We start from the raw sequence: 16,231 nt of genomic DNA, 5'->3' as shown, positions 1-16,231 counted from the left end.
TATTTATTTTTTCACAAAAATGGTCTGCTTTCAATGGAAAATTTCTTTTTTTTTTTTGTTAAAAAATGAACACCTGAAAACTTAAAAGTATTTTTATTTTGAAATGTTGCTGCTGAGCCTCATGGGAGTTGTAGTTTGGTTGCTTCATGTCATCATTCTCCTCTATGGATTATGTTCCACCAGCTGGACTACGTCTTTCATATGACACATAAGAAAAGCAGCTTTGGACACTTATTCCTGTGTATTATCAAAAGGTTATCAAGTACAACAAATCCCTGAGAGCAAATCAAGAGCAGAAGTTCCATAAAAGCAACTGGGCAACTCTGGATAACCAGAATACATTGGCTATGTCTCTGGAGTTACACCAAGGATAAATTTGGGCCACTGTGCTTCTCAGTACCATAAGCAGAAGGAGCAAAATAAATCATAAGGAACAAAGGTCTTGTTTTCTCTCCAACTTCCTTAAGGAAGAGAAGCAGTGAGGGCAGGAGGGAAAATTAAAACGTTTTCCATCTTTTTCTATTAATCATCAGTTGGTCCTAAAGTATCATATTAACTATAATACATATGTATATAATTATTATTCGTCACTTGTATTTGTTGACCTGAATTTGATGGGTGAATTTTTACGGCTCGCCACTGATCGCATCCGACCAGAAGATTTATAGGTTCTTATCCAATTCAGACTACAGAGTTCAAGAACCCAGAGAGTTCTATATCGGGAGAGGATTCTTGGGGTGCTTGGCAAGAACGCATATACTGAGGACAATACCAAATTGATAAAATCTTTATTGCCATTAGCATAAAAGCAAGGAATGCAATGAAACTTATAACTGCAAATCAGTAAAAGAATTTCAAAACTCCTGCTGGTAACATTTTTATTATAAGTACCTTAACCTAACATACTCACACCCTTCCTTGGGAACCCCCGTAATAGGAGGTGAAGGACCAGCCTCACTCCTGGCATGCCCGATTATGCGATGGTGCTGGCTTCCCCGATGGTTAGGAATGCTGAGTAGTTATACTATACTGCATAAACTGACTGATAGAGTGATAGAAGATAGAGTAGATAGATAGATAGAAGAAAAGAACTAACTCCAAAGCAGCTACAAGAAGAAGGTTTAAGAAAAGAACTAACCACTAACCAACCCTTACAAGGCATTTTATAGGATCCTGATCTATGTAATTCAGGCCCAACCTACTATACCCAAATCTTGTTTCCGTACCCTAAAAAATGTATGGGTACCCTTCTCCTATACGTTAGTGGATTATGACACTTACTTTCTAAATATATTAATTAAACTTATCTCATTCCAAAACTGCCAACCTAGGCTCTCTTGATGACCTCGAGTTGTGGTGTACCCTGCAGTTACCAACCGGTTGTAGAAGCCGGATAAACCTCTGATGTGATGTGGATAGTTCCTCCCTTATGTTCCCCAAAGTTCAGGGACCATTCTTAACGGTGCCAAAGGTTGCCAGCTTTTATGCTAACATATTTATAACTGATTATACTTTTTGCTATATAGCAGTTCTTACCGGATCTTACAAGCCGGTAGGCTTCTTGCATTTCAGGATTTCAGCAAAACTTATTATTAGGAAATACATGTCTTAACACATCCTAAATTCCAAGGAATTAATACTGATAAAATATAAGAATAAAATGGATTAATTTCAGAAAAAGAAACATATTAATTAATACTACTGGCTGGATTAATAGGATATAATAACTAGCAAAATAATCCTATGGGCTATAAATTACAATAGCATCAACAAGCTTCAATCAGGATCACGGTCCCATTGTGCTAGGCATTGCACAAACGCATAGTAAGAGAGTACCTGGCCCAAAGAATTTACAAACTCATTAAGATTAATGTTAATGTACTATCCTGTAAAAATGCACAGTACACTGCATTACAGTATGAGTGAAATTCATGGAGCTGCATGTGTGAGGCCTGCATTTGTGCGGTCTCACCTTCCAGCATGAAAAGGTAGCAGAACACAAAACACAGCTCTTGTGACTTTAATTCAGGGGTAGGCAACCTATGGCACGTGTGCCGAAGGCGGCACGCGAGCTGATTTTCAGTGGCACTCACACTGCCCGGGTCCTAGCCATCAGTCCGGGGGGCTCTGCATTTTAATTTAATTTTAAATGAAGCTTTTTAAACATTTTAAAAACCTTATTTACTTTACATACAACAATAGTTTGTAGAAGGCAGTAAACCAGGGGTAGTCAATAGGCAGACCATGGGCCAAATCCAGACCGCCAGATGCTTTTGAACAGACTCCGAAATCTTTTCGTTTACTTATTATCATTATTGGGGTTTTTTTTTTATTATTTTCTCTGGAGTCTGGACCTTGACTATACCTTGACCAACAAATTTGGATCTTGACAAAAAAGAATTGATTACCCTTGCAGTAAACTGATTTGTCTGTGCTAGTACAGGAGAATGTTGGAGAATCACTTATAAATTTCCATTAAGATAGCTAAAAGTATAGGCACCTAGGCAGTGCACAGAAGTGCAATAGAACCCAGTGAATATTTTTGCACATCACAAAACCATTACACAATGTAACACAGTTCATCATAACTGACAGTTTTTGGTCAGGAGGGGGTCAAGAACTGACATAACACAGTATATTACAAAGCAGGCTTGACATACATTGGCAGGGAAGCTAGCACTGCACTATGCCCAGCTTCAGTTAGCTCAGTCATTCTATGACTTACCCCAGCACGAGATTCACCCAAAGAGGTTTTTTCTTCTCTCGGTGGGAAAAGAATAACTAACTTCAGCTGAAAAAATGAACTCAATTAAACTTCTCCCTGAGCTATCCTCCAACCTATTATAAAGTATTTACACAAAAGCACTGAAAGGGAGTGCACAAGCCTAATTAGAGAATGCACAGACTTCTGCATTAAATCAAGATTTTCCCTTTCTCCCATTCATACTCGGACACAGCAATTAGAAATACATCTAGCCTAACTAGTTATTACAATAATAATATTGGTATGATCGGGGCAAGATATGCACATCTTGCAGAGTAAACTCTGAGGACTGCCAGGCAGGCTATTTTGATCACCTAAGGAATTAAAGCACAAAAAGCAAATCCCACTCTCCCCACATTCACTAAATTATTATACTTGGTGGCAAAGTTATTAGGCAGTTTAATATGATCCTCCTAGAGTTACAGAGGACTGTTCAACATTTTGCCTACTGATAAATACATGATAATGGGTTCTAGTTAAATTATTGTTTCGATTAGTTTGAAGTCTGTTCATTAGCAGAATTCTATCTTCCCCCATGCATTATTAAAGTTCCTCCTTTGATTAATCACTGTGTACAAGAAAACATATTACTGACACAGCTCAAACGTGAACACATATTATGTCAACAATGCTAAATTACCTTTCCTTCATTACCTAAAAATGCAGAACTAAAACAACAGGCCTAATAAAGCAACATTGAGCTCTTCACACAGCGCTAAAGGATGATTCTTCACTAACTAATTTTGACATGAGGCATAAACAGCCACGATTTAAAAGAAAACAGCACCTATTTTGTTCAGTACAGCAATCTGAAGGGTTTATATGGAGAGAGTGACTTAGACCTCTCTACTTCCCCATCAGCTGCATCCAGGAGACAGAAGTAGAAACAGAGAAAGCCATGAGGGGCTGTGCAGACAGAAAAGCAGGCTATGTAGGTCACTCCCCCTCCACATAGCCATATTTGTTTCTGCAAAAGAAACACAGGACTGAGGTCACATAGGAAAAGTGTGCAGAGCAAGGAGTGGAGTGGAAAAAACAGAAAAGAGATGAACTAAATAACTCATCCCCTCACAGATTAAAATCGAGTGTCAAGAATGTCCTACATGCTCTCCAGTCAAATAAGATAACAAAGCCCTTTTCTGGTAGACCTTACATTCTAAATGAAATGTAGACCAACAACAAGATCCACAACTGGTATAAAATGGTATGGCTCCCTGAAGTCAACAGAACTACAGTGATTTACGCCCATGGAGGATCTGGCCCTTAATGTGCAAAGCGGAAGTTAGTATCCAGTCTATATAAACCCCAGTACATTTCTGTCATGCAAACAACATCAAATGAAAGTATGAAATACAGTAACAGGGGGAAAACCGTGGTTTCATAACTATACGAAAAATTTGTATTTATTAGCGACGGCAACAAAAATATATATATTTCCACGAGCATCTCAGAGAAATTATCATGAACCTCCATAAAATACAGCATAATTTCTTTGAAATCTCCAGAAAAGTGGAAAAACCAACATAAAAACAAATGATACAAACTATCCCGCATCTTAATTTTGTCTCTACCTTTGTTTATACACTTTCCAGACAGTCAGACAAAACTACAATTACAACCTCATGTAGTCAAGTATCAGAGGGGTAGCCGTGTTAGTCTGAATCTGTAAAAAGTAACAGAGGGTCCTGTGGCACCTTTAAGACTAACAGAAGTATTGGGAGCATAAGCTTTCGTGGGTAAGAACCTCACTTCTTCAGATGCAAGCAGTAGCCAGCACCATTCATCAAGCTGTAAAGTAAATAAGTTTGACAAGTGGACCACCAAATCTAACAGTGAACTTTCACGCTCCTCAAAGTGAACCCTTTTCTGTTGGCATTTCCCTTCAATACATATGAGTTTGTGAATTACCCTTTTCAGATGACATACAAACAATGCCAGAAAAGGACACAAAGTTCCTTAATTTGTACTGATGTCTAATTACAACAGATGGTTCAAATAAAAATGTAAATGTGCTCACTTATGACATGTCAGGTTAATGACCGATGAACTGTCCAAATCCAAAAGGGCTCAAATCCTTGCCAGCTGGGGAGAGTGCCTGAAATATAGGCATGAGGATGAGCAGCTTTTCTCCCTCAGCCAAGTCCTTAAAGTCTGAGCCTCAAACTTAGAATGTTTCCAGCTCTTAAAACATAGATATTTTAATATGCCTCTGGTGAATATAAGAGCATTTGCTATTAGTTTAACAAGCCATATCAGGAGCTACCAAATGCAGGAATAACTCAGGACATGGAATTTAGCACAGTGTGTCAAAGGTCAAGAGGGACACAAGCACTTTCATACAATGCCTCATAATCAACCAGCTAAGACTGCAAAGGGACAGAAGATGGAAGTGGACTTTGAGATAGTAAATGTCTGATTCTATTTCAAAGGTTACTACCAGACAGAGTGTTCCTGAACCCAAAGATTCAGCTGGATTATGCTCCCCAGAAGCTAACGTGTCTCCAACAAGCTTATTCCCTCATCATACAACACCTTGTGACACCAACTTACCAGGGGGTGGGCAGGCCCACTGGCCTTTTTTCTGACGCCCACTGTAATCCTACTCTCTTCCCAGTCCATGCACATCAGCTATAGCAGAAGCCAGAAATTATAATCCTGTCACTGCTGCTCCACTGTGAATCATTACTACAGTGAGACTGAGGAATTATGCTGATAGCTGGTAAGTGGGAAACTGGCTATTACCAGAGACTAGTGCAGATGTGTATGCTTATAGAGTCTGTATGAAGAAGAACCATGAAAGTCTACTATACCTACTGCTGGAGTATGGGCTGAGGGATTGTCCTCAAATCCCTTTCACCAAAAAATACAAGTTTGCGGGAGAGAATGTTACAATGGGCCTATAATTTAGAATGGGGGGAAGTGGATTAGACGGTCATTCCTCGAGGAGCCAGGAGGAGGCAGAGAATCACTATCACTAAAGATGTTAGGGGAGCAAAAGGCCATCAGGTGTATGCCTAAAACTGCTGCTAGAGGGGAATGGACCTCTCCAGGAACTCACTCGATTCTCTGTGCCTGACCCCATGCCATGGCCCCCTGAGGCCGACTATGCCTTTGTTTCCCTCAAACAGGGTTTGGCTTCTGCCCCCGCTTTAGGGCTGCCTGACTATTCTAAGTCTTTTACCCTTTTCTGCCATGAACAATCTGGGTGTGCACTTGGAGTTCTCACTCAGATGCACGGAGACAAGAACCGCCCAGTGGCTTATTTCTCTGCCACTTTGGACTCTGTTGCCCAAGGCTTGCCCCCCTGCCTGCGCGCTGTGGCTGCCACAGCGCGCCTAGTCAAAAAGTCTGAATCCCTTGTCCTCCACTCTCCTCTTACCCTCATGGTCTCTCACTCTGTGGAAACTCTCCTGCTACAACGTAACACAGGCCACCTCTCCTCCGCCCGCCTTACCAGGTACGAACTTTTACTGCTGTCGGCTTCGTATATCACCGTGAAGCGTTGTTCTCAGCTAAACCCTGCCATTCTCCTTCCTTTGTCTGATGATGGTGAACCCCACGACTGCGCCCCGGTAGAATGGGCGGTGACGATCGCCAGGGGCGGCACCTTTGCTTGATCATAGCAAAAGCAAATGCAGGCAGTGATCCAGGAAGAAATTCTCTGAGCAGAAATAGGTTGACCTTTCTTCCTGTCAGCCACAGCGACAAACAATTGCATCGACTTGCAGAATGGCTTGGTTCTTTCAATGCAGAAGGCCAGAGCCCTCCTGACGTCCAGGGCATATAGCCTGCGCTCCTCCTCCAACTTATGCGGCTTTGGAAAGAAGACCGGTAAAGTAAATGTCTTGGCTTGAATGAAACTGAGAGACCACCTTAGGAAGGAAGGCTGGGTGCGATCTTAGCTGGACCTTGTCCTTGTAGAAGACAGTGTAAGGTAGCTCTAAGGTGAGCGCCCAAATCTCAGATACTCGGCGGGCCAACGTGACCGCAACCATAAGAAACTTCAACCTTTTGAGAGACTTGTTGAGGCGGCAAAGGTCCAGGATAGGTCTGACGCCCCTTTTGCCTTCATAATGAGGAAGTATCCGGGTTAAAACCCTCTTTCTTCCATGTCCTGTAGAACCCCTAGGCTCATGAGGTTTTCTATCTCCTGAACAAGGAGTTGCTCGTGAGAAGGGTCCCTGAAGAGGGACGGCAAAGGGGGATGGAAGGGTTGGTCAGCTACAAACTGCAGGGTATAGCCTGATGAGACCATGTTGAGCACCCAGCAGTCTGAAGTGATATGGGACCAGGCCGACCGGAAAGGGCGGAGGCGGTTGAGGAAGATGGGAAGCAGTGACTGGGGTGTTGTCCTTGGGTGCACCCAAAAAATGACTGCTTCTGGCTACCGTGATCCCTAGAAGGACCAGGCTGAGCAGGAGGATGAGATGACAACTGATGGCATAGCTTAAAACCCAGGTCCTTGTTCTTCTTTTTGTAGGAGCTGGAACAAGGGGTACCCCAAGACCTTGACAACGGCAGAGGCAGCGGGGGGCGGAACGGCTTCCTGGCCTGCTGAGGAGTATGAAGGCCTAAGGAGCGGAGGGTGGCCTGGGAATCTTTAAGGCCGTGGAGCCCAGCATCAGTCAGATCCGAGAAGAGCCCTGTTCCCTCAAATGGGAGGTCCTGGAGGGCAGATTGCATCTCCTGGGACAGCCAAGAGATCTGTAACCAGGGAGCTATGCCACATGGCTATTGCAGAGGCGATTACCCTGGATGCCAAGTACGTGGCATCCCAGGCCATCTGGAGGACACCTACCGCCTTGCCCTGCTCTATAAGAGTGGTGATGCTCTCTTTGAACTTGCCGACAGTGTACCACAGGTTGAAATTGTACCTGCCAAGTAGGGCCTGATGGTTAAAGACTCTAAATTGGAGGCTCGCTGTGGAATAAATCATTCTGCCAAATAAATCTAGTCTCTTGGCGTCTTTATTTTGGGGGTGCCGCTCGCCTGACCCTGCCTGGTCCTTTTGTTGACAGCAGACACAACCAGGGACCCCGCAGGAGAGTGTGTGTATTGGTATTCAAACGGACATGGTACTTCTTTTATGCCTTCTTAGATGTGGGCGGAATGGAAGATTGGGTCTGCCACACCAACTTGGTGATCTTCAGGACCCCCAGGTGAACGGGCAATGCAACCCAGGCTGGGGCAGAGGAGGAAATGACACTGAAGAGGTCATCAGGCTCCTCAGCTAGCTCCTCGACTTCCAAGTTTAGGTTGGCCTCCATCCTTTTAAGGAGGGCTTGGTGCTGCCTGAAGTCATCGGGGGGGCTACCAGTTTCTAAATACAGCCCTCCTTGTCTGAGTCAGATAACACTCTTTCAGACATATCACTTGTCCCCACAAAACAATTAGAATCACTACCTGAAGTTTTCAGTTCTGGATAGTCATACAGAAGACATAGGCAGAAAGATCACAGGGGATGTGAAGACCTTTTGCTCTGTTTGTCATCCAGCTATAGTGAAAAAGCTTTCAGATGTACAAGGGATGTCAAAGTCTCCCCAAGCAATATGACCGGTATGGCAACAAGCAAAAACTTAAGTTCTCTTGCAAATTGTGAAAAAAGCAAAGCACTGAAATGTCCAGAGTTATGGACTCTAACTTTGAAGAGATGGAGTACTGTCTGCTTGTGTGGTTTAAGGATCTCAAATGAAGGTAATCCTGCCCTGAGAAGGCTAATGAAAGAAAAAAACAGGTAACTTGCTAGGCAGATATATGAGCTGCACTATAATTTTAAACTCTGGTTATCGTACTTCTGTCCATAAAGTTAAAATCATGGGGAACATAGACCAGCTTGGTTTTGTGCCTAAAATGAATATATGTTGTTATTATTATTATTATTATTATATTAAGCTTCTGCAGCACTTATCTTCATACTGCCTTACAAATATTAACTAATTAATCTCACAATGCCCCTGTGAAGTAGATAAGTACTATTATCCCCATACAGAGGAGAAACTGAAGCACAGAGAGCATCAGTATCAAAATTAAAAGAGGTGTCTCTGGCACCCAGTTTTTGCTCTGACTACTAACCACATTATTCTCTAATCATAAAATAATGACCTGTGTGCTATCAAGATTTACAATGCTGACCATCTGGTAATGCTAGCACAGAGGACTTAGGAGGCGATAGCCAAGATGTACAAACAAATGCAAAACAACTTGACATTTTTAATTTTTGCCAATGCAGCTGATTCCTATAGAGTAAAACGTTTTGGTGTTTAAACTACATTAACATGTCTGCCATTTCTTTATAATACAGTCACTGTGTAAACAGCTAGATGTCAGAAACCTTTTTTTCCTTTTTTTTTAAACTGATTAATGTAAGAAAAACTTTGCCCTCTTTCAAAGCTTTCTTTGTCAACGTGTTCCTGCTTGTCAAACTCATTCTGCCCACACAATAATCACGCCTATGAAAACATGAGGTGATGAAATTACTGATTCTCCTTCTTCAAAACTGTATTCACCATACAGATCAAGTTGTAGTTTCTTCCCTGAAACATATCATTAAGAAAACATACTGCACAAACTTTTGGAACCATCACTCCTGATCAGTTATTCTGTGAAAGGTTCACGCTGGAAGGTGTTGGGCACAGTTCAGCTTTTTATTTGAATGAGATGAGTTATGATAGTGTGGCAAAGTGTCAGGTGCACTTTTTATAAAAGGTATTTCTGAACAAAGAAATGAAGAAACAGAAACAACAAATGATACAGAAAGCAATGTGCAGGAGAGGGAGTTGGAAAGGAGGGGTGAAAGACTCAGAATGACAGAAAACCTGCATGAGACGACTGGAAGCTGGCTTTGAGTTGATAAAAAGGTTCATACTAGTGAAACTATGATAGATGAGGAAAATTGTTCCAGTAATCACACAACCTAATGAACCTGAGAGTGGGCAAACCAATGAACTAGGGGAAGTAAAGGAGCTAGCACAATCAAAAATTGTAGCTATCCTTAGCCTGGAAACAACTCTTCTGTGCCTAGAATACAGAACATAAACTACAAAAAGTCTATATACGTCTTTGCAAACAAAATCCCAAACAGAGAAAGTGTGTGTGTGAGAGAGAGAGATTTTTTAAAAAGCACAACCACCAATTTTTTTTAAAAGGATCTCTATCAGCATTCCCTGAGTTCTCAAAAAATTATTTTGATCTCAGAAACAGATCAAGTCTCAATTCCAATAGAGACCACATCTCCCTCTCCATCTATGAACCACCAAAGACAGTTGTTGTCCTCTGAAACAGCACAGATCACAAGGCCAGAATGAAGTGTGTAAAAGCTAGGGACAAAGTATTCTCATTCAAGGAGATCTGGCCAAGGAACAAACTGCCAGAGATTAGATTATTTCAGCGTCTGATCATCTTTAGGAAATATTGCAAAACCTTCCTATTTGATAAAGCTTTTCCATCATAACCAGAATGACATTCTGTACATCAACTATCTCTAGTATCTAAAGGGAGAAGAAATTCCACAATGTCTGTAAAGGAACTTCACTAAGCAATCTATTTTACATGGAAGGCACTCAGGTTCCACGGTGATGGGTGGCGCTACACCACTGATATAAGGAAACACAACCCAGCTGATATAAGGAAAATATGAGGGTCCCTGTAAATGCCTTTTATACGCCAGAAAGACTTTCCTACTAGGAACACAAGTATTCCCTTATCCAGGAGTGCAGCAGTGGACTCAGTGCTCTCCTGTGAAAACAGGTGCAGGATTAGAGGAATTAGGGAGTGCACTGTTCAGGAAGGACATGCAGGGGAGAAATGGTGGAGGAGTTGCACTGTATGTAAGAGAGCAGTATGGTTGCTCAGAGCTCCAGTATGAAACTGGAGAAAAGCCTGCTGAGAATCTTTGGGTTAAGTTTAGAGGCGAGAGCAACAAAGGTGATGTCACAGTAGACATCTGCTATAGACCACCAAACCAGGAGGATGAGGTAGAGGAGGCTTTCTTAGGACAACTAACAGAAGTTTCCAGATCACAGGCCCTGGTTCTCATGCGTGACTTCAATCACCCTCACATCTGCTGAGAGAGCAATACAGCAGTGCACAAACAATCCAGGAAGTTTTTGGAGAGTGTTGGGGACAACGTCCTGGTGCAAGTGCTGGAGGAACCAACTAGGGGCCGTGCTCTTCTTCATCTGCTGCTCACAAACAGGGAAGAATTGGTAGGGAAAGTAGAAGTAGGTGGCAACCTGGGCAGCAGTGATCATGAGATGGTCTAGTTCACGATCCTGACAAAAGGAAGAATGGAGAGCAGCAGAATACGGACCCTGGATTTCAGAAAAGCAGACTTTGATTCCCTCAGGAAACTGATGGGCAGGATCCCCTGGGAAGCAAATATGAGGGAAAAAGGAGTCCAGGAGAGCTGGCTGTATTTTAAAGAAGCCTTATTGAGGGCACAGGAACAAACCATCCCGATGTGCAGAAAGAATAGCAAATATGGCAGGTAACCAGCTTGGCTTAACAGAGAAATCTTCTGTGAGCTTAAACACGAAAAGGAAGCTTACAAGAAGTGGAAACTTGGACAGATGACTAGGGAGGAGTATAAAAATATTGCTCGAGCATGCTGGGGTGTAATCAGGAAGGCCAAAGCACAATTGGAGTTGCAGCTAGCAAGGGATGTGAAGGGTAACAAAGAAGGGTTTCTACAGGTATGTTAGCAACAAGAAGAAGGTCAGGAAAAGTGTGGAAGCCTTACTGAATGGGGGAGGCAACCTAGTGACAGATGATGTGGAAAAAGCTGAAGTACTCAATGCTTTTTTTTGCCTCGGTCTTCACAGACGAGGTCAGCTCCCAGACTGCTGCACTGGACAGCACAGTATGAGGAGGAGGTGAGCAGCCCTCAGTGGTGAAAGAACAGGTTGAGGACTATTTAGAAAAGCTGGAGGTGCACAAGTCTATGGGGCCGGATCTAATGCATCCGAAGGTGTTGAGAGAGTTGGCTGATGTGATTGCAGAGCCATTGGCCATTATATTTTAAAATTCTTGGCGATCGGGGGAGGTCTCGGACGGTTGGAAAAAGGCACATATAGTGCCCATCTTTAAAAAAGGGAAGAAGGAGAATCCGGGGAACTACAAGCCAGTCAGCCTCACCTCAGTCCTTGGAAAAATCATGGAACAGGTCCTCAAGGAATCCATTTTGAAGCACTTGCAGGAAAGGAAGGTGATCCGGAACAGCCAACATAGATTCACCATGGGCAACTCATGCCTGACCAACCTGATTGCCTTCTATGATGCGATAATTGGCTCTGTGGATATGGGGAAAACGGTTGACGTGATATACCTAAATCGTCTGACTCAACGGGCAGTGATCAACGGCTCGACGTCTAGTTGGTAGCCGGTATCAAGCGGAGTGCCCCAGGGGTCGGTCCTGGGGATGGTTTTGTTCAACATCTTTATTAATGATCTGGATGATGGGATGGATTGCACCCTCAGCAAGTTTGCAATGACACTAAGCTGGGAGGATAGGTAGATACACCGGAGGGTAGGGATAGGGTCCATAGTGACCTAGACAAATTGGAGGATTGCGCCAAATGAAATCTGGTGAGGTTCAACAAGGACAAGTGCAGATTCCTGCACTTAGGACGGAAGAATCCCATGCACTGCTATAGGCTGGGGAACGACTGGCTAAGCGGCAGTTCTGCAGAAAAGGACCTGGGGATTACAGTGGATGAGAAGCTGGATATGAGTCAACAGTGTGCCCTTGTTGCCAAGAAGGCTAATGGCATATTGGGCTGCATTAGTAGGAGCACTGCCAGCAGATCGAGGGAAGTGATTATTCCCCTCTATTCGGCACTGATGAGGTCACATCTGGAGTACTGCGTCCAGTTTTGGGGACCCCCACTACAGAAAGGATGTGGACAAATTGGAGAGAGTCCAGCAGAGGACAATTAAAATGATTAGGGGGCTGGAACACATGACTTATGAGGAGAGGCTATGGGAACTCAGGTTATTTAGTCTGCAGAAGAGAAGACTGAGGGGGGATTTGATAGCTGCTTTCAACTACCTGAAGGGGGGTTCCAAAGAGGAAGGAGCTAGGCTGTTCTCAGTGGTGGCAGATGACAGAATAAGGAGCAATGGTCTCAAGTTGCAGTGGGGGAGGTCCAGGTTGGATATTAGGAAAACCTATTTCATTAGGCGGGTGGTGAAGCACTAGAATGGGTTACCTAGGGAAGTGGTGGAATCTCCATCCTTAGAGGTTTTTAAGGCCCGGCTGGACAAAGCCCTGGCTGGGATGATTTAGTTGGGGATGGTCCTGCTTTGAGCAGGGGGTTGGACTACATGACCTCCTGAGGTCTCTTCCAACCCTAATTTTCTATGATTCTAACCTCCAAAGGGTCTGTGCCTTTTCTAAGCTTTCTCTCTCTTCCTCCCTCAGACATCTTACCTGTGAAATAGAAGATTTTCATAATACTAAATCAAGATGAAATAACCAGATCTGAGAATCACATGGAACTCTTCATGTAGAAATCTTTTGAATACAACATAAACAGAGGAACTTCTTCCTACATAATGAGAAATATCAACTCTAAGACTGTCAATTTTCCTTTTAGCAAACATTTCAATAAATTCTCTGTCAGTACCAAAATACAGTATATCACAACTGGAGGAGTCAGAGGGTGCTGGTGTGCACTACCTCTGTCTGTAGAAAAGTGCCTCAATGCCACATACTAACTCACTGCACACACAGCTAGCGGAGACTGGTGTAGGTGGAGCTCACACTTCTTTTGGAGAAATGCAACAACACCATTGCATATTTTAACCCTGAATGACTTAACAGTGTCTGCCTTAATACATGAAAAGTATTAAAAAGTGTAATTCATCTTTCTTGCAGACCCATGGAATCACCTGACTTCTGTTTGTTCCCAGATATCTTTAAACAAAAAGAGGATTTGAAATAGATTAAATTCTTCTCTAGATTCTCCCACATGTTTATATCACACTGAACTGCTCAAAGGATTATTTTAATATGCATAGTGGATCAGTGACCAGAGACAAAATGGCTTCTGATCATGTTAGCCGAATCCTCTGCAAAACAAAATGTAAGGTGCTACTCTGTACTGAGCTAAAAGAACAGGAGTACTTGTGGCACCTTAGAGACTAACAAATTTATTTGAGCATAAGCTTTAGTTTCCCTGAAGTTAAAACAGTGCCTCTTGTGTCTATCACTTTACCAAATAATATCTTCCATTTAAAATTAAACATAGTGATTATATCTGTAAGAAACAGTAGGTCCAGAAATTAAAGCAAGGTAAGCAACACAAATGTCTGTTTGTTTTAATACATTTCAAATATTCTTGAGAGAATTTTCATGAGAAAGCTCTGCTTTGGAACACCTTTATTGATTTTATGCAAATCCATGTAAATAAGAATTGCTATATTTTAGAATCAAAGATGTTTCTAGTCTGAAGGCTAGGAAAGAAAATACACAGGAGCATAACCCACAATGTTCTTGCCAACATTAATAATAGCCAAGAGTAAAGACACAATTGGAGGGTGTAGAGGGCCTTATTCTCTTCTCATTACTCTCGGGATTACACTGATTTCAGTGGAAGCTGCTCCTGATTTACAATGACATCAGTGAGAGGAAAATTAAACTCATCTAATTCAGAAAGAATTAGAAACCAGTTCTCTCCTCCCACTGTTATAAAAGAAATCACTTATAGTATCTAAAAACAAGTTTGAAAAGAAGAACCTTTATGATCTCCCCTTCCTTTAATCTGTAATTTTAAAAACTTCTTAAGATTTTTGTATGAAAGACAAATACAAAGGTAAGAAGCAGGCTTCATCTACAATATATGGTATGAACTTTTATTTGCTGTAAGATTAAAGATGGAACCATATCCAAACACTCCTAAACATCTTCCGATTCAGAACCCTCATCTGGGATTTGGGATCCAAGGCAAAATGAAAATTCATGGAGCAGGTTCATGCTTCCAGGTTCCAAAATCGCCCCACTTTCCGTTCCAATCAAATCCACATTATGCTCCCCTGCCTCCCACAATAGAGATGGTCTTGTCTTCTTCTCCATTTCTCCTTCTGATCAGCCCAGATTCCAGCCCCACCCTTTATTTATTATTCATCTATCATCAAGACTCTTCAGCAAGGGGAGCTTGTAGTCTTGCTATAGAATTCAGATTTTTATCCTTTTACCCTTGGTTCTAGTTCCAGACATGAATATCCCCTATCTTGATCCATCTCCATTCTCTTCCACAAAACTCCCACTGACTTCCTTTGGAGCAGGATTGGTGAATGCATTTGAAGTCCCACTGAAATTAGAAAGATGTTGCAAACTCCTCTTTCATCTCTCTCCGTAATGTATGTATATATTCAATTTTGGCACAGGAGCCAAGAAGTAAAGCATTTTAATAAGCAGACTGAGCCTGTTATAGCCAAAAACTATTCCTTAATTAATTCAGTTTTAATTTGTTTACCTGAAATCAAAATGGTTTGTAATTCAGCCAGGATTTAGATCCAATGGTTGCTGTTACAATTTGCAATCAACAATAAAAGTTACAGTGTTGCAAACTAACAAGTTAGGGCCAAAACTGAAGCTGTTTATTATAGGCATGGCCGGTAGCATGACCTATTATTAAGGATGCCTGCCACGTCCCATGATAAGACCCTGTTTTCAGTTGCTTACAATTTTGCAAAAACTTTAACTGCTTGAACTACTGAAATTTTCCATGTTGGTCATCTGACTCAGGCTGAATTCCCCCCCCTCCTCCCCCCCCACAAATTCAGTCAAAATGGTCCAGCTGTTTCCAAGACCAAGGATAGGGGGAAATCCATTGTTTTGCCCATGTTAAAAATTCTTGAGACCTTTTCTTTGAAAAGCATTTTAGCTGCTATGTTTTTTCTCGGACTCAAGATCTCTACCACCTCACCTTTTCTTTCTCATCTTTCCATTTCTCCCTCAACTCTATGTTTCCCCTCTCACTTCCCTTAAGATTTATACTCTTCTTTCTCTTTTCTCTATATCCTTCTCCAATCTTCCTCTTCTCCCCAGAGTCCTCCAGTTCCTCCAGCACCATTCTCTCCTTCTTCTCAGGGCCCTCTCTATCCGAGTTTTACCATTGGTTATAATGAGGCAATTCCAACTAGCATTAGTTGTGTGCATGGACCAAAGACCATATTATGACCACAGTTTGACTTTTAATCTCTGTTTAGCTGTTGAAAGACAAAAATCAATACTAAAAGTGAATGACCATTATACCAACAATTCCCAAGACGGTTCTGTCATGGATCCATGGGATCTATGCTATGCCCCAGCTTTTAAACAGTTACTCAGATGAACCCCTTCAGTTTGCCAGACCCTCTAGGGGTCCCACTCTGCCTTAAGAGTAGATAATGTGGCCTCAACACCTCCGAGACAGAACCGCAGGGCTCCAGCACTCCTGTTCCACACTGTGAGCTCTACCCAGCAAT

The 16,231-nt window shown here is 42.3% G+C and overlaps 1 protein-coding gene across 1 annotated transcript in view; it reads right to left on the bottom strand.

Moving 5' to 3' along the window:
- PARP8 (poly(ADP-ribose) polymerase family member 8) overlaps positions 1–15,837 on the bottom strand; it is a 141,071-nt gene extending 125,234 nt beyond the window's left edge. The window contains exons 1-2 of the mRNA XM_026649083.2: positions 15,691–15,837; positions 9,242–9,297 (exon numbers count right to left, since the gene is read on the bottom strand). Coding sequence (XP_026504868.2) covers positions 9,242–9,297; positions 15,691–15,837 — 203 coding nt within the window. The remainder of the gene's footprint in view (positions 1–9,241; positions 9,298–15,690) is intronic.
- Positions 15,838–16,231: the final 394 nt, after the last annotated feature.

This window comes from Terrapene carolina, unplaced genomic scaffold (genome assembly GCF_002925995.2).
Source record: "Terrapene carolina triunguis isolate 2854851 unplaced genomic scaffold, T_m_triunguis-2.0 Scaffold69, whole genome shotgun sequence".
Lineage (NCBI taxonomy): Eukaryota > Metazoa > Chordata > Testudines > Emydidae > Terrapene > Terrapene triunguis.
Note: the sequence above shows the minus strand (reverse complement) of the source record. Positions and strands in the feature narration are given on the sequence as shown.